The 26,568-nt window shown below is 46.0% G+C and overlaps 1 protein-coding gene across 1 annotated transcript; it reads left to right on the forward strand.

Moving 5' to 3' along the window:
• Positions 1-569: 569 nt before the first annotated feature.
• On the forward strand, positions 570-24,927 carry RIOX2 (ribosomal oxygenase 2). Its single transcript, XM_037001663.2, is given in 10 exon segments — positions 570-727; positions 729-960; positions 15,082-15,165; positions 15,167-15,199; positions 16,280-16,420; positions 20,649-20,736; positions 23,287-23,294; positions 23,850-23,975; positions 24,740-24,824; positions 24,827-24,927. Coding segments are annotated over 10 exon segments (1,056 nt in total).
• Positions 24,928-26,568: the final 1,641 nt, after the last annotated feature.

Here is a 26,568-nt window from a genome sequence, read left to right on the forward strand (position 1 = left end):
AGTAAGCTGAGATGTGAAGAGAGGATGTTCAGGTGGTTGAGGAAGCCTCCGGAGCAGGCGGCTGCTTGCTCCAGCCAGCAGGTGACACCACCGGCCCAGGGCATGCTGGCTGCCCTGGGAAAGAGCAATTGGGTGGGCCCCTGTGAGTCCTTCTCTAGTCAGGGGTTTGTAACTCATTCGATCAGGAACCTGCTGCTGACTGAAGCCACGGTCAGGATTTTCAACTTTGCTGTGTCAGTGGCCACAGGCTACATTGTGACTAGGAACTGCTGAGACAGTTAAATTATTTAGTTTGGGGTAAATATATCTCCTGAGAAACAAATTCCATGACAGGGTTTACATATGAGAAAAACATGCTTCCCTTTACATGAATATGTCATCTGAGTCATGTTTGAGGCGGAATCTCACCCTGGGAGAAGTGGTGCTGGCTTAAGGCTGTGTCCTGTTCGAGAGGAAACGGCAGAGATGTGTGCATTCCACCCTGGTGCCCCGGGTAGCCTCACCGTGTGTGTTTTGTTCTTCGGCCAGTTTGTGATTCCTCACTGCTTTGTCTTGAAGACAGAACAACCATGCCAAGAGAGCACTGTACGCAGGTGAAGGTGGAGGCAGTGGGTGGGCCTTCCATTTTGAACTGGGACACCCCCAATGGTCTCTTTGAAAGTTTAATTGTGCCCATCAAGATGGAGACTTTTTTCAAGGAATTCTGGGAGCAGAAGCCCCTTCTCTGTCAGAGATGACCCTGCCCTGGCCATGTATTACCACCCACTGTTCAGGCTCTCTGAGGTGAAGAGTCTTTGCAGGTGGGTTATGTGCTATGGAAGAGACATAAATGTCTGCCAGTGTGACAGTGGAAAGAAGAAGGTTTTAAACAGAGATGGCAACGTGCACTTTCTTCAGCTGAGAAAATATTTTGATCAGAAAAGGGCAACAATTCAGTTTCACCGACCTCAGAGATTTAAGGTAAATAGGCTGTCCCCATTGCAGAATCCTCATGTATCAGCCCTAGGATGAACCTGAGGTTTGATGATGATTAGCCTCGTGCCAGTTTAAGAAGAGGTACCACCTGTTTTAGTCTGTAAGTGCATTTCAAATTAGGAGATTTCATGTTATCTTTTGGCTAAACAGAATCTCCCAAAACTCAAGATGGACATGGTTGGGTGCATGGAGCTTGTGGATAAAATGAGAGTTCCTGTGGCCAGGATTCTCACCTGGCCCTGGTTGACTAGCTCACTGCACACCTGTGGGCAATACATGGCTGCTGACTCTGTATAAAGAGCTCCACCCAGTGCTCTGGGCGCAACATGGTGGCAGGGCTGCAAGGCTGCAGGAGAGCAAAGCAGAGTCTGGAGTAGTGGCAGTGCTGAGGACAGAGGCCCAGAGGATGGCTGTGCGGGACGACTGTGCAGGCAGAGAGGTCCAGAGGATGTCTGTGTGGGATGGCTGTGTGGACAGAGAGGCCCAGAGGACAGCTGTGCAGAGGGGCCCAGAGGCAGAGACTGGCTTGCTGCATGCAAACTCGCTCTGAGTGAACGGGATTTTAGTGACTGACCTGCCACCTGGAAATAAAGTTGGGTATAACCCTTTCACCCCGAGAACGTTTTGCTGTCAATTTCTTTGGTCAGAGTGAATCCATAGTGAACTTGCCCAGGGCTGAAACCCATTGGCAAGACAATTGGCATAGTTGGCAGGATTCATTGTTGACCAAGGAAAAAGACAGGCTGCCCTTATGGGAGGGGTGCTTTAGCGGGCTGCCCCCTGTGAATGGGGAGACAGTGGATTGTCCCCCAATGGGTATGTGGTCTGCGTGGCCTGCCTCCTAGAGGACTGGGCCCCACCCCAGGACTGGAGGCAAGTGGAGGTGACACCTGAGGCAGTAGGGGTGGCTCTTGGTATAGTAAACAGATCCTTTGAGAAGCAGAGTGCCTGGGAGGCAGCTTCTTACAGTCTTAAAAAGGTCTACAGAGGTGACCCAAGAAATGGCAGCACGAGAACACGAGCTGCAAACTTCTGTGGATTCCCTGAGAAAGGAGATGGCATTAATGCGGGAGGAGACAGCATGAGGGCACCGGCAGCAAGGTGCCATTGGAGATGAGATGGCAGTGCTGCCAGGTGTTCTGAAGGAGGAAGAGGCCATCAAAGAAAAAGACAAACTCCTGAGGGAATCACAGGCGGAGGTGGCACGAGAACATCAGCTGCGAAGCATTGAGCTGAAGGAGAGAGATCTTCTGAAGACTGAGCTGGCATTGTTGCGAGGCACTGTAGCAGAGGAGGCACTTGGGGGAGTGGAGAGAAAGTGCCATCAGCCCCAGAAATGGAGGAGCTGGGGAAGAATGAACGGGTGGTGCCGGAGGCACTGGCCCCTCCTGTATTGAATGCACAACCAGTGGTTGTAAAGAAAATAGAGACCCAGCAGCTGCAAGTTCCCCAAGGAGAAGAGCAGTCCCCTCCCCAAGTCGTGGAACACTCTATGGTCCACCCCTATACTCAGGCTGAGCTGGTGGCTGTGGGACTTAGGGGTGAATGGAATTGTTCTGTCAGGATCAGGGATGGGAAAGCTGTCTTCCCTGACAGTGCAGCCTGCCTTGAGGCAGCAATTACAAAATGTGAGGTGATATGTACAGTAGCTGAAGCAACGAGAACCCAGAAAGAAATAAGACTTGTTACTCACAGGAGGAATTTAAGGGGCCCCGTGAGGGTCACGAGGACCCAGATGTGGGTTGATTTGATACGGGCAGGAGTACATGGAGGGAAATGAGATGGGAAGCCAAATAGGATCTTACTGAAGCTATGGCAACAACTGAAACCAGTGCAGCAGTTCAAGCCATTAAAACCAAAGAGGCAGAGGTCAGAGACAGAGCCACAAGTCTGGCCTGTGTGTCCGCAAGACTTTTTGCTGGAGGGGCTGGAGAACAATGTTCAAGCTTCCTTGCACAGGGACCATTGCAGAGGACTAAGGGCCGATAGACTGAGAGGAGAGAATCCTGGAGGGGTGGAGTGTGGATAAAATGACAGTTCCTGTGGCCAGCATTCTCACCTGGCCCTGGTTGACTAGTTCACTGCACACCTGTGGGCAATACATGGCTGCTGACTCTGTATAAAGAGCTCCACCCAGTGCTCTGGGCACAACATGGTGGCAGGGCTGCAAGGCTGCAGGAGAGCAGAGCAGAGACTGAAGTAGTGGCAGTGCCTAGGACAGAGGCCCAGAGGACAGCTGTGTGGGATGGCTGTGTGGACAGAGAGGCCCAGAGGATGTCTGTACAGGACAGCTGTGCAGACAGAGGGGCCCAGAAGCAGATACTGGCTTGCTGCATGCAGACTTGCTCTGAGTGAATGGGATTTTAGTGACTGACCTGCCACCTGGAAATAAAGTTGGGTATAACCCTTTCACTCCGAGACCGTTTTACAGTCATTTTCTTTGGTCACAGTGAATCCACAGTGAACTTGCCCGGGGTTGAAATCCATTGGCAAGACAGAGCTGCAAAAACTTAATTGCATTTTTATAAAGTTTATGAAAGTAACATTGTACCTCCAGGAGCATGTTCTGGGGGCTGGCTTATGCTTTGGTATACGGTGGACATTTCTGTTTGGTGGATCCTGTCATTATAATTTAAGGCAGATGATCATTTTCTTCCTGAAGTTGCCTCACTTTATTGCTCCCATCTACTTAAGTAGAGGCTCCAAAGCCGTGACCAGATCATGTACCAGCTGCATGTTCAAGGAAGAGACTTTGCCCTTATAAACAGCCACATGCATGGGTGGCAGTGAGGGGCAGGGCCCTTGAAATGCTCCTGGGGAGGTACTCACAGGTGGAGGATAGCATTGGTTTTCAAATCTGAAAGATGGCTATTTATTCTACATTAGTGACTGACATTTTAGAAATAATTTGCCTTCTCTCTGCTTACTTTTTGCATTTATAAAGTACAGACTTAGGATGAACTAGTGTGCTTTAGAGAGGTTTGAGATCCTTGCATGCCAGGTGGCCCAGGACAACCGAGGGCCTGTTCTGAGTTTAGTTTCATCTGCATTCAGAAATTCCCTGCTGTGACCCATGGCTGACTCACAATGGCAGCATGGGAGGAGAAGGAGAGCAGCTCATGAGGTTCCATAGTGAGGAGACCTGATTCTGGCTGTGTGGTATCTCCTGGGACTTTGTTACTCGTTACCAGTGCTTCCCATGTCTGAACTCAGTTGCCTTGTTAGATCCCATTAGGCCTCATCTGATGAACGCCTTTCTCTTTAGGTTGAGTAAAGGATCATGAAGCTGTTTGTATCTGGATAAAGTATAAATACTCTCAGATTTTTCAGTACAAGTCCTGATTCCAGAAATTCTATCTCAGGCAATCATAAGAAGTTGAAATGTCCCTGAAATACCATCCTTTTGGCCCTATCACCTAAAGGAATTTATAAGTCCTTGCCAGATCAAGTCATGATTTGAATTCAGAAAATATGGACATCGTGGTGCTTCTCTCTGAGCTAGTGCTTGACTACCTGGTTAGAAGCAGCACTTTGTAAAAGAGTGGGTGTTAGACATCTTAGAACTATGAATGTAAAAGATCTGTGGGGTTGATTACACATATTTTGGGCACAACTAGCAGAAAGTTATTTGGCATATGTAGTCCTCTGTGGCTGTCATTTCTGTATTTTAGAATCACTGTGGGCTTTTTTCAGCTCATCTGCTTAAGCCCTGCACATCCCTCCTCTCCTTTCTCCCCAGTTCCAGGTGGCCAAGAATATTTCCTTTGGCCATGTTTATTAAAGCTGGAAGGATGAGCTTTCTGAATCTAAACTCAGCCCCCAAGCTAGATTAGGATGCACCCTGTTTTTATTTTTCTTTCCACCACCAGTACTGAGAGACCAGCAATCTGTAGGAGGTCACAGTCTTACACTGGAAGCTGGGTTCTAAATACTGCATTCTGAAGAAGTTTGGTCTTGTGTGTGCTTAGGAAAGGCATGTTAATATAATGACAGAAAAAGTCTAGAGGCACTTCACGACTGGCCAGGTTGAGGAACTGTTAGAGTGAACACAGCGCCTGTTAACTCGCTTCAGCGCACAGTCTGTTATTCTAGTTACTCTGGAATTGAGTGAGGAGGTAACCAGAGGGTTGTTCCCCACCTGCATTGGGGAATCCATAGATCAGAAGTCCAGGGGAGTTTCTCAGATACTTACACATCTATCAGTTTGGATTCTGTGGCTAGGTCAGTGGAGAGGAGGTTTTCCCCAGCCAAGAGAAAAGCTCCCACCTTCCTTTTTTCATTGTTCTGGGTCCTCTTGATTTGCACTTCCTGCATGATTAGTGATGCCAAGTACCTTTCCATGTGTTTGTTGGCCATCTGTATATCATCTTTGGAAAAAGGTCTGTTGAGATCCTCTGCCCATTTTTTAATTGGATTGGGTTTTTTTTTTTTTGAGAGGGCACCTCTCATATTTATTGATCAAATGGTTGCTAACAACAATAAAATTCTGTATAGGGGAGTCAATGCTCAATGCACAATCATTAATCCACCCCAAGCCTAATTCTCGTCAGTCTCTAATCTTCTGAAGCATAACGAACAAGTTCTTACATGGTGAACAGATTCTTACATGGTGAATAAGTTCTTACATGGTGAACAGTGCAAGGGCAGTCATCACAGAAACTTTTGGTTTTGATCACGCATTATGAACTATAAACAATGAGGTCAAATATGAATATTCATTTGATTTTTATACTTGATTTATATGTGGATCCCACATTTCTCCCTTTATTATTATTATTATTTTTATTTTTGATAAAATGCTGAAGTGGTAGGTAGATGCAAGATAAAGGTCGAAAACATAGTTTAGTGTTATAAGAGAGCAAATGTAGATGATCAGGTATGTGCCTGTAGACTCTGTGTTAATCCAAGCTAGACAAGGGCATTAAAACATCCACAGATGCAGAAGATTTCTCTCAAAACAGGGGGGGTGAGGTTCTAAGCCTCACCTCTGTTGATCCCCAATTTCTCACCTGATGTCCCCCCTGTGACTGTGCCTGTCTTAGGTTGTTCCTCTCTTGAGGAATCTTACCCATCTCTGAATCTAACAAGTCATCTTCCAGGTCCATACAGGGAGATGTAAAGTTGGTAAGTGAGAGAGAAGCCATATTGTTTGAAAAGGTTAGCTTTTTACTTCTTTGCAGATTTATGCCCTGTGGCTTCTATGCCCAGCATTTGTCTTGAGGTATCTTTACCACTTGGAGGAATTATGATACTCGGTAAATTCAATATGAGGCACGAATTCTATTTAAGGGTTGTAATTAGAAAGGAAGAAGAAAAGCTATAGAGGTAGCAGATGGAAGAAAACATGGGAGGATTGATTATTTCTTTGACATATCTTCTTGTAGAGTAACTTAAGCATGTATAGGTTTTAAACTACTAATTAAATTGTGCATACACATTAACATAATAGGAATACAGTTACATAACCAAAGCAGATCTATAATTACCAGCCATCTCCAGTGAAGCCAAGAAAACCAGTTAGGCACCCTAGGCATTTGTGAAAATTTGTCTATGATATAATGGATATTGTCCAACTGTACTTGAACAGTCTCAGAGAAATCAGACAAATTAAAACAACCCATTCCTGGGAACTGTTCACATCCATATGTTCTTTTAACAGTAGATAATCTGTAGTTGTAAGATTTTGGAGCGCTACAACTTGCACTTCTCCTAATTCTTGGTTGAGTTCCAACACTATAGATCCAATCAAATTTGTTGTTTTACTAAAAGCACAGGCCAGCTTAGATATCTCCTTCTTCATTCCAATGGCAAGTCCAGGAACCAGGGGGATGGATGCAGATACAACTGCAGCAGTGCCAGGATTTTTGCTGAAGTTTTTTGATGATGATCTTCTGGTATGACTCTTCCAGAGAGTGGTGATGTTGGAAGTTGTTCTTCATATCATATCTTAGTTCATTTACTGGGTAGCCAAATTAGGCTTTGATCCTCTGTATAAACACAAACAGACCCTTTGCCCACACTTTGATATGCCCTTTATACCATTGTGTAGAACTCATTGGAGGTCACCACACAGAAACTGCTTTTTTTTTTTTAAGAGAAAGGAATATTATCAGAAAAGTGTACCTCCATAGCTGATCATCTGACACCCTTTAAGTGATCAAAATTAAGGATATTTAAAGCATGCATTAATTGTCGATTTACAGTTAGTTTTATCCTATCAAGGAGTAATCCCCCTTTTCTTTCCTTCTTTTTTTTTTTATCTTTAGTCTACACTTACATGAAGAATATTATGTTTACTAGGCTCTCCCCTATACCAGGTCCCCCCTATAAACCATATTACAGTCACTGCCTATCAGCATAGCAAAATGTTGTAGAATCACTATTTGTCTTCTCTGTGTTGTACAGCCCTCCCCTTTCTCACTCCCCCCCTATGCATGCTAATCTTAATACCCCCTTTCTTCTCCCCCCCCCCATATCCCTCACTACCCACCGATCCTCCCCAGTCCCTTTCCCTTTGATACCTGTTAGTCCATTTTTGGGTTCTGTAATTCCGCTGCTGTTTTGTTCCTTCAGTTTTTCCTTTGTTCTTATACTCCACAGATGAGTGAAATCATTTGGTATTTCTCTTTCTCCACTTGGCTTATTGCACTGAGCATAATACCCTCCAGGTCCATCCATGTTGCTGCAAATGGTAGGATTTGCCCTCTTCTTATGGCTGAGTAGTATTCCATTGTGTATATGTACCACCTCTTCTTTATCCATTCATCTATCAATGGACATTTAGGTTGCTTCCAATTCTTGGCTATTGTAAATAGTGCTGCGATAAACATAGGGGTGCATCTGTCTTTCTCAAACTTGATTGCTGCGTCCTTAGGGTAAATTCTTAGGAGTGGAATTCCTGGGTCAAATGGTAGGTCTGTTTTGAACATTTTGATGAACCTCCATACTGCTTTCCACAACGGTTGAACTAATTTACATTCCAACCAGCAGCGTAGGAGGGTTCCCCTTTCTCCACAGCCTAGCCAACATTTGTTGTTGTTTGTCTTTTGGATAGCAGCCATCCTTACTGTTGTGAGTGATATCTCATTGTAGTTTTAATTTGCATTTCTCTGATAATTAGCGATGTGGAGCATCTTTTCATGTGTCTGTTGGCCATCTGTATTTCTTTTTTTGGAGAACTGTCTGTTCAGTTCCTCTGCCCATTTTTTAATTGGATTATTTGTTTTTTGTTTGTTGAGGCATGTGAGCTCTTTATATATTTTGGACGTCAAGCCTTTATCAGATCTGTCATTTACAAATATATTCTCCCATACTGTAGGGTTCCTTTTTGTTCTATTGATGGTGTCTTTTGCTGTACAGAAGCTTTTCAGCTTAATATAGTCCCACTTGTTCATTTTTGCTGTTGTTTTCCTTGCCCGGGGAGATATGTTCAAGAAGAGGTCATTCATGTTTATGTCTAAAAGGTTTTTGCCTATGTTTTTTTCTAAGAGTTTTATGGTTTCATGACTTACATTCAGGTCTTTGATCCATTTTGAATTTACTTTTGTGTATGGGGTTAGACAATGGTCCAGTTTCATTCTCCTACATGTAGCTGTCCAGTTTTGCCAGCACTATCTGTTGAAGAGACTGTCATTTTGCCATTGTATGTCCGTGGCTCCTTTATCAAATATTAATTGACCATTTATTTTTGGGTTAATGTCTGGAGTCTCTAATCTGTGCACTGGTCTGTGGCTCTGTTCTTGGGCCAGTATCAAATTGTCTTGATTACTATGGCTTTGTAGTAGAGCTTGAACTTGGAGAGTGAGATCCCCGCCACTTTATTCTTCTTTCTCAGGATTGCTTTGGCTATTTGGGGTCTTTGGTGTTTCCATATGAATTTTTGAATTATTTGTTCCAGTTCATTGAAGAATGTTGCTGGTAATTTGACAGGGATTGCATCAAATCTGTATATTACTTTGGGCAGGATGGCCATTTTGATGATATTAATTCTTCCTGGCCATGAGCATGGGATGAGTTTCCATTTGTTAGTGTCCCCTTTAATTTCTCTTAAGGGTGACTTGTAGTTTTCAGGGTATAGGTCTTTCGCTTCTTTGGTTAGGTTTATTCCTAGATATTTTATTCTTTTTGATGCAATTGTGAATAGAATTGTTTTCCTGATTTCTCTTTCTATTGGCTCATTGTTAGTGTACAGGAAAGCTACAGATTTCTGTGTGTTAATTTTGTATCCTGCAACTTTACTGTATTCCGATATCAGTTCTAGTAGTTTTGGAGTGGAGTCTTTAGGGTTTTTTATGTACAATATCATATCATCTGCAAATAGTGACAGTTTAACTTCTTCTTTACCAATCTGAATTCCTTGTATTTCTTTGTTTTGTCTGATTGCCATGGCTAGGACCTCTAGTACTATGTTAAATAACAGTGGGGAGAGTGGGCATCCCTGCCTAGTTACCGATCTCAGAGGAAAAGCTTTCAGCTTCTCGCTGTTCAGTATAATGTTGGCTGTGGGTTTATCATATATGGCCTTTATTATGTTCAGGTACTTGCCCTCTATTCCCACTTTGCTGAGAGTTTTTATCATGAATGGATGTTGAATTTTGTCGAATGCTTTTTCAGCATCTATGGAGATGATCATGTGGTTTTTGTCTTTCTTTTTGTTGATGTGGTGGATGATGTTGATGGATTTTCGAATGTTGTACCATCCTTGCATCCCTGGGATGAATCCCACTTGGTCATGGTGTATGATCCTTTTGATATGCTGTTGAATTCTGTTTGCTAATATTTTAATGAGTATTTTTGCATCTACATTCATCAGGGATATTGGTCTGTAATTTTCTTTTTTGGTTGGGTCTTTGCCTGGTTTTGGTATTAGGGTGATGTTGGCTTCATAGAATGAGTTTGGGAGTATTCCCTCCTCTTCTATTTTTTGGAAAACTTTAAGGAGAATGGGTATTATGTCTTCTTTGTGTGTCTGATAAAATTGCGAGGTAAATCCGTCTGGCTCCGGGGTTTTGTTCTTTGGTAGTTTTTTGATTACCATTTCAATTTCTTTGCTCGTAATTGGTTTGTTTAACTTTTGTGTTTCTTCCTTGGTCAGTCTTGGAAGGTTGTATTTTTCTAGGAAGTTGTCCATTTCTTCTAGTAGTTTTCCAGCTTGTTGGCATACAGGTTTTCATAGTAGTCTTTAATAATTTGTATTTCTGTGGAGTCTGTCGTGTTTTTTCCATTCTCATTTCTGATTCTGTTGATTTGTGTTTATTCTCTTTTTCTCTTAATAAGTTTAGCTAGAGGCTTATCTATTTTGTTTATTTTCTCAAAGAACCAGCTCTTGGTTTCGTTTATTTTTGCTATTGTTTTATTCTTCTCAATTTTGTTTATTTCTTCTCTGATCTTTATTATGTCCCTTCTTCTGCTGACTTTAGGCCTCATTTGTTCTTCTTTTTCCAGTTTCGATAATTGTGATGTTAGACTATTCATTTGGGATTGTTCTTCCTTCTTCAAGTGTGCCTGGATCGCTATATACTTTCCTCTTCAGACTGCTTTCACTGCGTCCCACAGAAGTTGGGGCTTTGTGTTGTTGTTGTCATTTGTTTCTATATATTCCTTGATCTCTATTTTCATTTGTTCGTTGATCTATTTAGAAGCATGTTGTTAAGCCTCCATGTGTTTGTGAGCCTTCTTCTTTTCTTTGTAGAATTTATTTCTAGTTTTATACCTTTGTGGTCTGAAAAATTGGTTGGTAGAATTTCAATATTTTGGAATTTACTGAGGCTCTTTTTGTTGGCTAGTATGTGGTCTATTCTGGAGAATGTTCCAAGTGCACTTGAGAAGAATGTATATCCTGTTGCTTTTGGATGTAGAGTTCTATAGATGTCTATTAGGTACATCTGTTCTAGTGTGTTGTTCAGTGCCTCTGTGCCCTTACTTATTTTCTGCCTGGTGGATCTATCCTTTGGGGTGAGTGGTGTGTTGAAGTCTCGTAAAATGAATGCATTGCAGTCTATTTCCCTCTTTAGTTTTGTTAGTATTTGTTTCACATATGCTGGTGCTCCTGTGTTGAGTGCATATATATTTAGAATGGTTATATCCTCTTGTTGGACTGAGCCCTTTATCATTATGTAGTGTCCTTCTTTATCTCTTGTTACTTTCTTTGTTTTGAAGTATATTTTGTCTGATATTAGTTCTGCAACCCCTGCTTTCTTCTCACTGTTGTTTGCCTGAAATATGTTTTTCCATCCCTTAACTTTTAGTCTGTGCATGTCTTTGGGTTTGAGGTGAGTTTCTTGTAAGCAGCATATAGATGAGTCTTGCTTTTTTACCCATTCTATTACTCTGTGTCCTTTGATTGGTGCATTAAGTCCATTTACGTTTAGGGTGACTATTGAGAGATATGTACTTATTGCCATTGCAGGCTTTAAATTCGTGGTTACCAAAGGTTCAAGGTTAGCCTCTTTAGTATCTTACCACCTAACTTAGCTCGCTTATTGAGCTGTTATATACACTGTCTGGAGATTCTTTTCTTCTCTCCCTTCTTATTCCTCCTCCTCCATTCTTCATATGTTGTGTGTTTTGTTCTGTGCTCTTTTTAGGAGTGCTCCCATCTAGAGCAGTCCCTGTGAGATGCCCTGTAGAGGTGGTTTGTGGGAAGCAAAATCCCTCAGCTTTTGCTTGTCTGGGAATTGTTTAATCCCACCATCATATTTAAATGATAGTCGTGCTGGATATAGTATCCTTGGTTCAAGGCCCTTCTGTTTCATTGCATTAAGTATATCATGCCATTCTCTTCTGGCCTGTAGGGTTTCTGTCGAGAAGTCTGATGTTAGCCTGATGGGTTTCCTTTATAGGTGACCTTTTTCTCTCTAGCTGCTTATAAATCTTTCCAGGGTTTGTTTCACTTCTGTGATCTCTTTCCTGACATCTGTGATCTCCCTCCGTACTTCATCCCATTGCTCTTGCATTTTTCTCTGCATCTCCGTCAGCTTGTTCATGATTTTTATTTTGAATTCTTTTTCAGGAGGACTGGTTAGGTCTGTCTCCTTCTCAGGTGTTGACTCTGTGATCTTTGTCTGTCTGTAGTTTTGCCTTTTCATGGTGATAGAGATAGTTTGCAGAGCTGGTACGAGTGACAGCTGGATGAGCTTTCTTTCTTGTTGGTTTGTGGCCTTCCTCTCCTGGGAGAACAGCGACCTCTAGTGGCTTGTGCTGGGCAGTTGTGCACAGACAGGGCTTCTGCTTCCTGTCTGGCTGCTATGGAGTTTATCTCCACTGTTGCTGTGGGTGTGACCTGGCTCGGGCTGCTGCTCCAAATGGTGGAGCCCCGTTGGAGGGGGAGTGGCTGGGAGGCTATTTATCTCTGTAAGGGGCCTCTGTGCTCCCTGCTGCCCATGGGGTTAGAGTGCCCAGAGATCCCCAGATTCCCTGCCTCTGGACTAAGTGTCGTGCCCTGCCCCTTTAAGACTTCCAAAAAGCACTCTCCAAACCAAAACAACAACAGCAACAACAACAACAAAAAATAATTAAATAATAATAAAAAAAAAAAGAAAAACGCACAATTTTCTTTGTCCTCAGGCGCCGGTCTCAGGCACCCGCTCACCGGGTCTTGCTGCCCTGTTTCCCTAGTATTGGAGTCCCTGTCCCTTTAAGAATTCCAAAAAGCACTCGCCAAAAGAAAAAAAAAATTGGCCGCTCCCATTTCTTTGTTCTCTGGCGTCGGCCTCAGGCACCTGCTCACCGGTCCTGCCGCCCTGTTTCCCTGTTATGCAGGACCCTGCATATGCACTGTGTCTGCGCTCTGGTCTGGATGGCTGGGGCTGGGTGTTCAGCAGTCCTGGGCTCCCTCTCCCTCCCTGCTGACTCGTCTCCTACCGCCGGGAGCTGGGGGGAGGGGCGCTCGGGACCCACCGGGCTGGGGTTTTTATCTTACCCCCTTCCCGAAGCGCTGGGTTCTCACAGGTGTGGATGTGGTCTGGATGTTTTCCTCTGTCCTCTGGTCTCTATTTTAGGGAGAGTTGTCTTTGTTATATTTTCATAGATTATGTGGCTTTGGGAGGAGATTTCGGCTGCTCTACTCACGCTGCCATCTTGGCTCCGCCCCCTGGGTTTTTTTTTTTTTTTTTTGCTGTTATGTATGAGTTCTCCAGACAGTTGGGAGTCATGAGTTAAAGGAGAAGACAGACTTGAGGAGCTTTGTTTGTGCTTAAGTTCAACATTTCGGTGAAGCAATTATACTTGTACACTGCTTTGCAATTTAAGTAGGATTGAAGATAAGTTGTTGTTTGTTGTCCTCGACAGCCTTAGGGTGGGAGTCTTCATGTTACAAAGTAAGGAACTAAAGTCACCTAGCTTGTAACTAAACCTGGACTGAGGTGGTTTGACTCCAGTTCTCCTTCTAGTAGGCTGTGCTTGGCAGGCTCAGAGGCAGAAGGTCCAGGAGAAATGAAAATAAATGTACAATTGATAGGATTTTCTATAACCTTGAACAAGAAAAGAGACATGTCCTCAGTCGCACACCCAGGTGCTGGAGTTGGGAAGCATAAACTCACCCCGTGGTCCTCAGATGCTCTTCAGGCCATCAGGGAGAGAACAAGAAGCCCTGATTCTCTAGTGGTTCCAGCTACCACAGGAATCTGACTCCACAGGTCCTGCTGGCCACTCCCTGGTATGAATCAGGCTCCTTGGGAGCTGCCTAGACACCATTAAATTATTCTTCATGTGTTAAGCAGAACCCCTGAGATCTGTAACTGGAGTGGCCCACTGGTCTTTATGAAGATGTCTCTCCAGACTTTTTCATACTGATCCAATTCCATCCCACTTGTGGATCCTTTTCTGTCCACTGGTGGGATTGATTCCAAAGCTGTGGTCATTGGTTTATTCAGCAAATATTTTTAATATGTTTTAGTGTCATCTACATGCCAGGTACTGTACATTAATCTGCTTGAAACTTGGGACTCTTTAGTGTCCTTTGTAGGTGACTTGTATTTTCTGTAAGATAATTCTTTAAGGTGAACACAGAGTTGTGGGGACAGGACCCTGGAGCCAGTTGCCTGGATTTCAATCCTGGCTCCATCATTTGTTAGCTGGGTGCTCTCATGCCTCAGTTTCCCCATCTGTAAACTGGAGACGGTGATAGTACCCACCTTGGGAGGCAGGGCATGGGAGGGCTGTGGAACTCATGCACGTAAAACACTTAGGACGTGTGCCCAATGCATAGAAGGGCTGATGTCCACATGGCCTAACTACCGCCTCGCCGCCTCTCACTTGCCTTGGGGGAGGTTTCTTTGTCTCTTGCAGGAATATGTGGCTCTTCTTTAGGCCCCTCGGTCTGACTTAAACCCTGGAGAGCTACTGAGTGAGTGGGGAGAGGGAACGGACCCTGCCCTGGGCCTCCTGCTTTGCGTGCTTTTCCCAAATTATCATTTCTGCTCCCGTTGCTTTAAATATCAGTTTCATGCAGGCAATTCCCAAATGTAAATCTCTATCCCTTATGTCTTGCCAGAACTTCAGACTTAGCCAGACTTAAAAACATTTCCCTGTGGAGGTCTTAGCAGCTCAAACTTTACATTTCTGGTGTGGAACTCTTCTTTTTCCCCCTGAAAGCTTGGTCTTTTGCAGGCTTTTCCTATTTCAGTTTGTGGAACTGGCAGCTAATGCATCGCCCCAGTGTTTCCTGACCCCCACATCCCATGCCCCTTTGTGTCTAGTTCCTCAGCAGGCCCTCCTGGTGCCACCTCTAGGGTGGCACCTCTCCACTCTTCTGCTTTCTCTGTTGCCCTCTGATCGTTTCTTCCCTGGGCCGCTGCTTTAGTAGCTTCCCCACTGATCTCTTTACACAGTTCATTCTACCCACAATAGCCAGCGTGAGCTTTCTAAAGTGTCCGCTGGGCCATGTCCTTGTCCTGCCTAGAATCCATCGTGGCTCCCTGTGGCTGCCTGGCCAGATCTCCTGGGTAGCTGCCCATGCCTTGGGGGCTCTGCACTAGTTTGGAAAATTCTTGAGGGCAGAAATATTGGCTCTTTCATTGAATCTGGCATAAGGACGTACACATCTTATTTCTAATACACTGTTCACTTCTTCTCTACACCTTTCCACTTTTTTCTCCTTTCTTAAAGGATGAGCTTTGGAGGACCCAGGAGAAGCTGGAGCACTGCTTTGGCCCCTTGGCTGGCTCGAGTGTGTACCTGACCCCGCAGGGTCTCAGAGCCTGCTGCACCTTATGATGACGTCGAGGTAAGAGAAGAAAACCGCTCAGCTCTGGGAAGCAGGAGTTGCTGGGAGCCCAGAATGGTCCAGGGATCCAGGTCAGTTCAGGTCTCGGGCCACGTCCATCCACTCTTGCTGCGCCATCTCCGGAGACCTTGACCTCACAGAGACGTTGGGCCAAGGTGAACCCCCCCAAACTGGCTTCCTTCTCCTCCTCAAAGGGGAGAGACTGTTTCCAGCCTTATGTGGAGCCACACATTCCTCTAAAACAGGTATTTATGGAATTGATCTACAGAAAAATGTGATGAGTTTTTCTTTAGTTTCACAATGTATGGCCTTTAATAAGGTGAGGGCACAAGTACTCTTTGCATCTGCTATTATTTTATCCTTTTTCTCTAGCTGCCAAAAATAGATAATTTTTTCTGTTTGTGAAAATCCTGGGGCAGCTTGAATGAAGGTCATGGTTTCACTTAAGCCCTGGCACCTTGACAAGTGTTGATTTCACTCTCATGTGGCTGCCAAAAATTGTTAACTCTTTGGCTTAGGTATTTCATGGTTTTATTTTTGTACTAATACAAGGTGAGAACAAATAGTTATTACTAAAAAGACCTCTTTTCTCCTTTGAGAGCAATTTGATATCAATACATTTTCCAAAAGTTTTTTTTTTTTAGTAGTTTTTACAGAGCATTAAAATACCTGTGGCTGAATGAAGAATAAAAAATTCAAAGTTTTCCTATTTGCCAAGGATTATATTTAGGATTTTAGACATTCTGTAATATCTGGAACTTGGCTTTCCCATCAGAGATTATGGGCATTCAGCTGTCTGATAGAAGGTTTCAAGGAATGAGATAGTGGGATATAGAGGACTCAGCAGGGCTTTATTAAAGTGAAAGGGATGGATCGGGTTCATGATCACCTGTTTTAAAAGTGAGAACCAGTACCGGCAGGTTTAAGTGTGGCATGAAATACATTTCTGACCGTACATTTTTATTTTTTATCTGAAACTTGCAATTCATCTCAGCCCTTGGTGGGAGATATTCTAGAAGCACTCTGCCTGCTGAGTCTTCAGGAAGCTCTCTGACATTCCTGGGTCCTGTGGCTCTGCAGGTTCCCATCCTGCAGTTGCAGGGGGAGGAACACTGGTGTCTCTGCCAGCCCTCTGTGCCTTTGGTGCAGGAGTACAGCATGGAGGCCGAGGGCAGGATCGGGTGCCCGGTGCACGAGTTCATGGTGAAGGGACAGGGCTCTGTCCTGGGCACTGCCCCGAGGCAAGTCCACGCTTGAGGATTGGTGTTTATGTAACGTTCTCGCAGGAGTGCATCCCAGAGTGTCCCATTCCAGTGAGCACAAGCTGCTTCTCAAGGATGGACAGGTAAAAGTGACCTGAGGAAGCACTAAGTTCATCTTCTAGTGATCTGTCTCTAAGTACAATCCAAGTGCAACAGGAGTGAGTCACGGACTCCCCAACTTCTCTGGAGTAAAGTGGAGGTCTGGCCCCGGGGCAGCTTCATCAGAGCTGAGGCGGTGTCAGCCCTAGGCTATAGGCTGCTTAAGGCTGAGCATAGCCAGGGACCTCTCTGGATGTTTTGTTGGTAAAATTCCAGTCTGGTCCTTTTGCCCCCTGATTGTGTAGCAGATTCTCTCTGCATTTCCCAGCCTTCCCCCCTGCATTTAGTCAACAGAAGAACAGGAAATGTGAAAGGTCTTGAGGCGTCTTCTGCCGGGACGCCAGGCGGCTTGTGTGTGCTTGATGGTTAGCGCTGTGCGGCAGAGGAGGTCTGTCACTGAGCAGTTAGCCTAGATGGGGTCATAGCCAGGCCCCAGTAGGTGGGGTACTTGAGAAAGCAAGCTCAGAGGGATAGCTCCACAATTAAACTTTAAACCTTGTCCTACAAAACAATTTAGTTTCCTTCAGTGGCAAGAATATAGCAGTGCAAACCATTCAACAAATTCTGCCAACCTGATGTACTTGCATACAGTTTTTGTTTTTGTATTTTTTGTGTCTTGAAGTTATAATTAAAGTCTAATTCTTATTGTCTTGTTGGCCTCTTGATTATAAAATCTTTGCCTGACTGCCAGTAACTGAGGGAAACAATCTCCCTTTTCAGGATGTGAACCTACATTCCAGGAGACTTAAAGACAACAATAATGGTACCTTCATTTTTTATGCTCTTGGTCAATAAACTGCCCATGGACCAAAAATATGGCCTCCTGCCTGTTTAATAAAGTTCACTGGACACAGCCACATCCATCCTGTGTGTACCGTCTAGGGCCATGTTCACGGTGTGCTGGCCATCAGCTAGTCACCACAGAGACCATGTGGCCCACAAACCACAAACAGTTACTAGCTGACCCTTCACAGGAAGAGTTTGCCAAACTCTGCTCTTGGCAAAGCATGTTATTTTGGCTCTTAGTTGATTATTTTTCAGCCAAAGCTGAAGCCATCCATGGTCTCTGGTGCTGGGGCTGAGTTACCTAGGCAACTGGCTCCTTGCCCAGCCTGGGAGGGTCAGACTTCATGGTGCTCCTCAGGTGTAGGCAGTGTGGGTACTTTGTGGCCCACCGCAGGACTTGGAGGAGGTGGAGCAAAGCCCATCCCGGTCGCAGTTCATTAAGAGGAGCCGTGAGTCTCCTGAAAGAGAGAGGCAGCAGTGTCCATCACAGGGTTCTCCAAGTTGTATGTCTGTGTACACATGCATTTTTCAGTCAGTGAAACTCTTCTCATGAGGTCTTGAATAAGCGCCCAATATATGAAACAGGAAAGCTGAAGGACTCTGAGTGCGGTGGGCATGGAGGGTAGATGAGAGGCTGGGGCCCTTCTCACCCCTCTTCCTGCTCACTTCAGTGGCTGCCAAGCCTGAGGTCTTGGGGTGAAGACCACCCCTGTATTGTCAACCTGGGTTTAAATTCCAGCTGCAGCCACTCAGGATCTACACATCCTTGGGCAAGTTTGTCTCAGTTTCTTTTCTATTAAAATGGAGATCACAGTATTTACCTTGTAGGTTGTAAGGGTTGGAAAATAATACTTTGCCTTCTTTACAGTGAAATTCCTTGGGTGAGATGGCCATATGGCAGTGTATCACTGCTTATCAAATTACAAATTAACACAAAATCCATGGCTTAAGACAACACCAATGTATTAATTATCTGCAGTTCAGAAGCCCACAAGGCATCTCACTGGGCTGAAATCAAGGTGTCAGCGTGTTACATCCCTTCTGATCTCTCTAGGGGGGAATCCCTGTCCTTGCCTGTCCAGCTTCCAGAGGCCACCCCTTCCTCCATCTCACAGTAGACAACATGGAGCCTAATTTTCCTCACGCTGCCATCCCTGGTTCTCTCTTCCCATACCCTCTTCCACTTTCACAGATCTTGTGATTACGTACTGGTCCTACCTGGATAATCCAGAATACTCTCCCCATCAACAACCTTAATTCACCTTGTCCATGAAACCTAGATATGCCCAGGTGCCAGGGACTAGGACATAGATGTCGTCTCCTCTGCTCTCGGGAGCCCCTCCCAGCAGGCTTTCATCCCCACTATTCTTCCAGAACCACGTTCCCAGGGACCTTCACTCTGTCAAGTCCAGTGGTCAACTCTGAGCACTCCCATAGTCCACCTGTTGGCAATGCTGAACAGCGGGCCGCTCCCGCTTCTTCCTGGGGAACCCCCTCCCGTTCTCTTGCCAGCTGGGTGACTGTCCCATTCATCCTCCTTTGCTGTTTGTCCTCGGTCTTCCCACCTCTGAAAGTTAGGTCTCCAGGCTCCTTTCCTGGACTTCTCTGCTCAGTCCACACCCACTCCCAAGGTTTTAAATATTCTTTGTACTGATGTATTTTAAATGCTGTGTTATCTCTCTGGTCCACATCTCTAAACTCTCAATTCATATCTAGCTGTCTACTGAATGTCTGCATTGAACTCTTGGACATGATTCATACAAAAGTCTCCTCTCTAGTATCCCCTTTGCAGACTTTTCTGACATCACCCATAACAATCCTTTTGAGATCCTGTGCGCCCTTTGCCCAGATCCCAGTGACTTTCTATTAAACCCAGAAATGAAAGCCAAAGTCCCTAAAACAGTCCAGAGGCCCTGTAATCCGGCCCCTCTGCTGCCTTGCACCTCCCCTCCCGTCATTTCCACCCTCAGTCATGACTCTCCTACCGCATTGGCCAACACAGTGCTCCTCAGAAGTGCCCTGCACACTCTGGACTCTGTACCTTTGCGCTTGCTCTTCCCTCTGCCAGGAATCCTTTCTCCCCAGTCATCACATGGCTGGCTCACTCCTTTCCTGAACTCTCTGCTGATGTGCTGCAGGCACCCACCTCTGTCAGCAGCATCCCCTCGCCTGCCTCTGCTGATTTGTCTCCACTGCATTCACCACCACTTGCCGTTATTTTACTGTGTTATTTTTGCTCTGTTGCCCCTGAGGATGTCTTCATTGTATCCGTTGTCTCTTCTCCCTTCTCAAATGTTTGTCTTCTTTTCTGGAATATACTTCAAAAGGGCAGGTCTTTGTCTAGGGCCCTGACCCCAGTGCACGGTACCTGGCATGGGGAGGGTGAGGAAGGGCTAACCGGATGTTTGTGGAATAAAAGAATGAATGAATGGATGAATCATACATGTGGGGCCTCCTTCTGAGGGCTGGCTCAGAGACGCTTAGCAAATAGCAGCTGTAGTTACAAGTAAAGCATTATTTACTTGAAGTGCTTCGTTTCCCTGTTTGGTATCATTTGGGCAAATGAGTGAGCCCCCAAGATAGCCCTTGTGAACATATATAATTGTATATTGTTTCTGGTCTTAAGGAAAGCCTGAACTTAGAGCTGCTTTAGTCTGATATTTCCTGAGCTCTCCAGCCAGGCCCTCGCTCGTTCACCAGGGAGCCAGGCCGCCGCCATGGTCGCCAAGGGGGGATAAGCGGGCCTCAGGTTCCCTCTCCTTTCCTTAGGCAACTGCTGTGTGGGATGCGTTTTTGTCTGGGTGGGACTAGGAGGAGGTAGGTCAGGGCAGGAGTGATTTGGGGAGAATATTTCTGCCCACTGGCTTCGGAGAGAACTAGGACCAGGTGGAGGAGGTTCGCCTGCCCAACAAAGTGGTCTTTACTTATGTCTGGTTTTTAGGTTCAAGTGAAGGGTTTGGGGAGTGTCGTCATTCATCCAAACATTGATGGAACCTCTGTCGTACATCAAGTGCGTTGATAGTCCAGGCTCCGGGGAATACACACGAGAGTAACTGGCCTCAGCTTGTGATGGAGGACGTGCCTACAGCCACGCGAGCCTCCCCAGGACTGGGGCTCACAGTGACAGGCCCACGGACACAGTGAAGCCAGATGGGCAGGACGCCACAGGAGCCCGGTGTACGGAGCATCTCTTGAATCACCAGGCAGAGGTTTCTAGAATGGAGACCTGAAACTCAAAGCCTATGTTTGTCTCTTTAAAACAGAGAGGCCTGAGCAGGTATCTTCAATTTTTCTTCCTTTAGCCCAGGGATTTGCTATATTTTCCAAGAGGGACCATTCATGGAGTGGACGCTCCCGCAGGGACCCACTCTGCTTGCCTGACCAGAACAAGTAAGCGCTGCGCCCAGCCCAGCAGCCAGTCATGGCCATGGCCACCCCACCCTGCGGGCTGGAGCATGTTGGCCTCTCCTCACCTGCTTACCCTGCTCTGGGGCTGGCTACAGACTCCCTTGGCCTCCCGTCATTGCCACTGGCCCGTCTGGCCTTCCTCCTGGAATATCACGAACCTGGGTCTGTGTAAACACTGCGAGTTGCCCAAGTAAAGGTCCCCTTGGTTTGGGAAGAAAGCACTATAGCTGCAGGAGTGGTGGTGTGTTACTGACCCAAGGCTGGGCTTGTTGTCTCTCTAAAAAAATTTTTATGGTGATATTTATAACACAAAATGCACCATTTGGCCATTTTAAGTGTGCCATTTGGTGACATACATTCATTCACACTGGTGTGTAGCCATCATTACTATTTCCAAAATATTTTCATCACCCCAAACAGAAACTCCGTATCCACCAAAGCCTTGGGTCATCAAGGTTCCCACTTTGCCCGGTAGATGAGTTACAGTAGGAAGGGCATCTGGAATGGGCGGCCTAAAAGTGCATGTGCCACACACCATTGCGGTGAAACCACATTCTGTCTGGGAGTGCCCGGCGCAGGCAGGGCTGGGCGGCGGTGCCCGTGATTTCCCAGTTGCCACGACCTTGCTGGTCCAGGTCCCAAAGACGCCATCACTGTGTCCCTCAGCACACGATGCTGGACCCTGGGCTGCAGGCATTGTCTTAAAGGGGCTTTGGGGCTCAGAAGTGGTGGTAGGAGGGGAGACAGGTGTGAAGACAGTTTCCAAACTGTGAAGCATCCCATCCTGGGTCTGCAGGGCAGACCCTTGGAGCTTGGAGGGGCACACTTAGTGAAGCTGGGGTGCCAGAGGCATGGCACCCAAGCAGAGTGAGACTGCGAGGATTAGTGAGTAGAGGTGGGTCAGTAGGTCAGAGAAGAAGAAGACATTCCAGTCCCAAGGGGCAGCAAGTCCCCTCCTACCTTCAAAGCCAGAACTTGCAAAACAAGTTAGTAAGCATACCTCTGTTTCCTCATCTGGCTTTTCTGTGTGAAGTGAAGCCCTGTGTTTACGAGGCTTCCTGGAGGAACTGGCTGGAGCCTGGCCCACAGTTAGTGCTGTCCTTGCCCGTGAGTTGAAGGCCAAAGCCTGTTTTTTGCTTCCGTTGTAAAGAATGCCCTGTCACCATGGCTAGGCAGGCTCCTTGCACAGCGAGGGACGGCGAGTCCCTGAGGCCAGCGCAAGAAGGGCAGGGGCAGTTGAGGGAGTGGGTCGTGGGAACTGGAGGAGGGTCAGGCCTTGGGGAGGCTGGAACCAGTTCCTTCTGGATCCAGGCGGCCCTGGCCCTTGGCAGGCACATGGTGTGGCCCTGTGAACAGATATGTGTCTTCCAGTGCCCGTCACTAACATACTCAGCTCCTGTCTCCTCTTCTAATTCCCTTTTGCATTTCACTATTGCCACCAACTGGTTTTCTAACAACTGGGTTTTGCACCCTTGTTTTCCTTCGTCATCTTCTTTACTCATAACATTGGCTCATCATAAGCCATCACCAGTTATTCCTGACTTCCTGTGTGTCACTAACCTATTTGCTTTTATTTCTGCTAAGCTCTTTCCCAGTCCCGAGAGTGGAGGGCTGGTAGGCCACCCCCCGTCCCACCCACGCCTTCTCCCTCAGCTGGGCCTGGAGAGCAGGCTGTCACTGACATTGCCTGCCTAGGCAGGGGATGCTGCCCTGCCTGATGTGCCCAGGCCAGATTCTGCCTGCGTCTTACCGGTGGTGCTGGAGGTAGGACAGGACCCCAGAGACATCCCTGTGTTGGTCCTGGTGATCCTTAAGGCACTGTGGCAGGGTGAGGATTTGGGGGCCTTTCCCAGTACCCCTCAGGGGTGACATTGCTGGGGAAATTTGGGGCCTGCCATGGGGGGCAGCAGCAGGCTGATTTGTCTATTTTACGAAAGTGAACCTGTCAACATGTATGACTCCCAAATTTTGGAAAGGTCCCAGGTCGACTCTGACTCTTAGAGGAGCACGGAGCACTGCATAACTGCGGATTCCTCCGTGGCCCCTTGCTGCGTGACTTGCAATCTGATCCTGCTGAGGGGCTTAGTGAGATGAAGACATGCAGCCAGAGATGTGAGGTTGGCTGTAACACTGAGCTGCAGAGCGGTGAGGCCTCCCCGTGGTGGGTGTCTTGGGAAGGTGCTGCTTATGTGTCTCTTGCCCTCCTCTGCCACTTTTCTGGAAGGGAAGCATAAAAGTGTTAATTTTGCTTACTGAGTGAGAAGCAAAAGCCATACTGTGAATTTCCATTTTGCACATAGCCAGCTGTTTGAACTCCACTGGCGACATAGAGAAAATCTTTGAACAGCTCAGAAATGTTTAAAGAGAGCAGCCCCACAGAGTGTGTTGCTCCCAGTGGCACACATTTAGGAGCAAGCCAATTCTGAATGCCCCAGAGGAAAGCAAAGGTAACTGGATACTGACATTCATCCCTAGATGTTATTTTCAAGACACTGGCTTTTACCTTCTACTTTCCTAAAACCATTGCGAGAGTTTACCAAGTTGCAAAATCAATTGCTTTGAAATTGCTGATGTTAGATATTTTACTGAGAAACAGTGCCCCTCTTTTAAAGGGGACAAAGGAAAATGCAAGTGTAACTAACTGTTCAGATAACTACATAATCCAGGGATCTTGCTGTTATGTTACCCTAAATGTATTTCTTTTGGAAGCTTTTTGCACATAAAAGTTTTTTCAGGTCCTATAAGATTGAGTGTTAAAATTTCCTACAAAGCTCTCCTCATAGACACTTGTGTTATAGTTGAAAACATTTCAAAAAATGGTCCCTTAAACTTCCTACTTTCTGACAGTATATGATCTATTCTCTGGTATCTTTTGAGAGAAATCATAAATAAAGCCTATTTTCCACCCTTAGCTTTCCAGGAAAGGGAATGGGGAGGGAGAAAAGCAGTGTGACTGCCGAAGGGCTCAAGTTTTTATGCTGAGTGATGTCATTAACTGAATTCAGAATGCCCGGCTGGGGTCGTAGCTTTGGGCTTTACTAGTAATCGGTGTTTTATTATATTCCATGTTCCTTCACTGTGTTCTTGGCACACAGTCCAATTCATGGGGAAACTTCCTGTTGGGCACCATCTCAGGGCTTGTGTTTGACACTGCCAAGGAGGACGTGGCGCTCCGGGTCGGCGCACGGTGGCGGCTGCTGGTGCTGAGGAGCACGGGGCAGGTGGGAGGGGGGCCAGTGCAGCCTGGGCAGTGGGCTATGACCTCCCTCCCGTGGACACCAGAGCCTCCTTCCCCCACGAGCCAGCCTTGTCTCTTCCTGTGCTGAGTGGCTGAGCTGGGTGTTTGCAGAGTGAACAGAGTGCTGTGCATGTGTGACCCAAAGAGCCAAAGGTGTGCAAATGGCCCTTTGTACACTTTGTGGTGGCAGGAGTGGGTGCTGTGGGCATATTGGTTATGAATAAATGGTTGAATAAGTAAGGTGGCTGGAAGGGTGGATTCACACACGTTAGTTAGGAGCGGCCTATGGGAGCCTGGCCTTGGCATACTCCTGGCTCTCCTGTCTGTGCATGTCTGATGTTTGAAGCAGTAGCACGGTAGAGCTGGTTTTGAGAAGACGGAATTTGGGCTGAGTTGAGCAAAGGTCTCTGGCTCTGTCTGAAGCAGTTACCTTAGGACAGTGCCTTGCTTTCCAAAAGGTGGATCTGAGACTGCACCGTATTTCCAGGGGCCCCTTTTTCCAGGCAAAACCCTGAAAATTGACCTTCTTTTTGCAAACAAAGGGCAGTTAAAAATGAACAGTGGTTATAAGGCAATAGGAGGATATTCTGAGGCCCTGATCAGCCCCAACTCCTCTGCCCACTGGGAGGGACACGGGCCTGTGAGTGAGCCGGGTGGCGGTACTCGGCATATTCCCATGGAGACTGGGACCTGGGCCATTAGCTCTGCTGGCGCCCGGGCCAGGGCTCACTTCTGTGTTTCTAGTAGGTGGAAACCGCAGCTGCTGCAACAAGATCAGGCAGCTTTCTGAGAACCCTTGCAGACTGGCTGGAGAGCACCAAAGAGCTGCTTTCTTTGACATGAAGAAGGACTTTGTTATGAAGAGGCTCCCACCCAACTTCATGGGGTCAGAGCAGAGCTTTCAATGCCAGGCAGAGTCTGTTCCCTTCTTCTAGGCAGCTATGGGATGACGTGGAACATTTGGGGACTCTTCTGGGTGGGCTCCATTTTGAGCAGATGGAAAGTAGAAGTATTTTAAAATTAACGTGGACTTAGATCTCTATTGTGTGCGATGACTGGACAAGACACGCTGCTACCTTTAGCATCCTGCATATCAAAGGTCATTTGCAAAGAACTTGCATCCTGGCATGATGGGGAATGAGAGCCCTGTGATTCTGCGTGATAAATAAGTGCATTATGGGCACTGGTATTCATCATCTTAAACTTCTCCAGAATTTTTAGGAACATTGAAATAATCTTGTTAGAATTAACTTGGAGATGGGTAAAATGTTGCCGTTAGCAAGTGATATACAACAATGCTCAAGGTTGTCACTGACCTTCCGCACATCACAGATGAAGACTGCAAATGACATAACACTTCTGGAAGGATGGTGATATCCATGTCCTGTAGCTGAGAGCACTCCTGTAGTTAGACAAAGCTGCGTTTATTGATTGTGTTGCAACGGGAAGACCACACCCTTGGGAACTGGGGGGCATTTCAGTAAAAGGACATTGGAAAGGATTCACAGGATTTGGAATTGAGTTGGGTGCTTTTCAGGATTAAGGGAGCTGGGCTTTGCTGTGGATTGGATGCTGTCAGGAAGTAGGAATTTTGTGACTGGGACTCTTGTAAATCTTAACAGGAGGAATGAAATGAGACTACAGTTGTAATTAGTAAAGCACTGCAGTCTCTTAGATTAGCCAGCATCACATGGACATTTGGCTGTTTTTGTGGTTTGGACAGTGGTCTTGCTTTTGCCTGAGTCTGACGTGATTATGCAGTGAGCTTGTTTCTGTCTTGCTCTCCTAGTCACAGCCCTGTTGACTTTGGTGTTCTGTGACACTGCCTTTGTTCAACAGCACACCGGGACACAGATGCGAGTACCAGGCCAGCTCTTGGGCTGATTTTCTTTCTGAGTAGGGTTGAGAATATTCTTTTTACTAACTTCTAAAAAACCTTTAGTCACCAGGTGAGAGCCAATGAAATAGTCAACCTACAAGGTCCCTTCTAACATTGATTCTATGTACATCTTTATTGTCATCTTTGAGGGAATTTGCACCTATTCAAAGTAGCAAATTTTTATTAGCACACATTTTAATCTTTAGGAGAACAGTTTTCTGAGTATCAGCTTATGGCCCCCAATATCTAAAGCTTTCCTTGTCTTAGCTGTTATATTTAATAAGCTGTGATCCTCCAGATTCTTTCCCTAACCAGATGAGCCAGTTAGGCTCGTCTGTAGTGGCTCCTTTCTTATGAAGCTAAATCCAGTCTGGAAAAGAAAACTTCTGTGAATTACGTGGCTTTTACCTGACACTGCACTTAGCCTACAGAGATGGGATTTTGCCATGATCACGCACCCAGTAAGTCATGGGGAGGTGCATTTTGAACCCAGGTGGTCCTTCTGGAATCCACACACAGAGCACGTAGCTAGAGGATAGGAACCAGAGAGGGGAGTGTTCTGTGCCTGCCTCTGTTGGGGCAGCTACTGGGTTTCCATGGTATCATTTATATATGTTTCATGTACTTGCTAACTTCTCCCGTCCTTTATCTGTGATGTGTCTGTCTTCACTATGAGGACATAAACTACACTATTACT

This window comes from Manis javanica, chromosome 3, assembly GCF_040802235.1.
Source record: "Manis javanica isolate MJ-LG chromosome 3, MJ_LKY, whole genome shotgun sequence".
Classification (NCBI taxonomy): domain Eukaryota; kingdom Metazoa; phylum Chordata; class Mammalia; order Pholidota; family Manidae; genus Manis; species Manis javanica.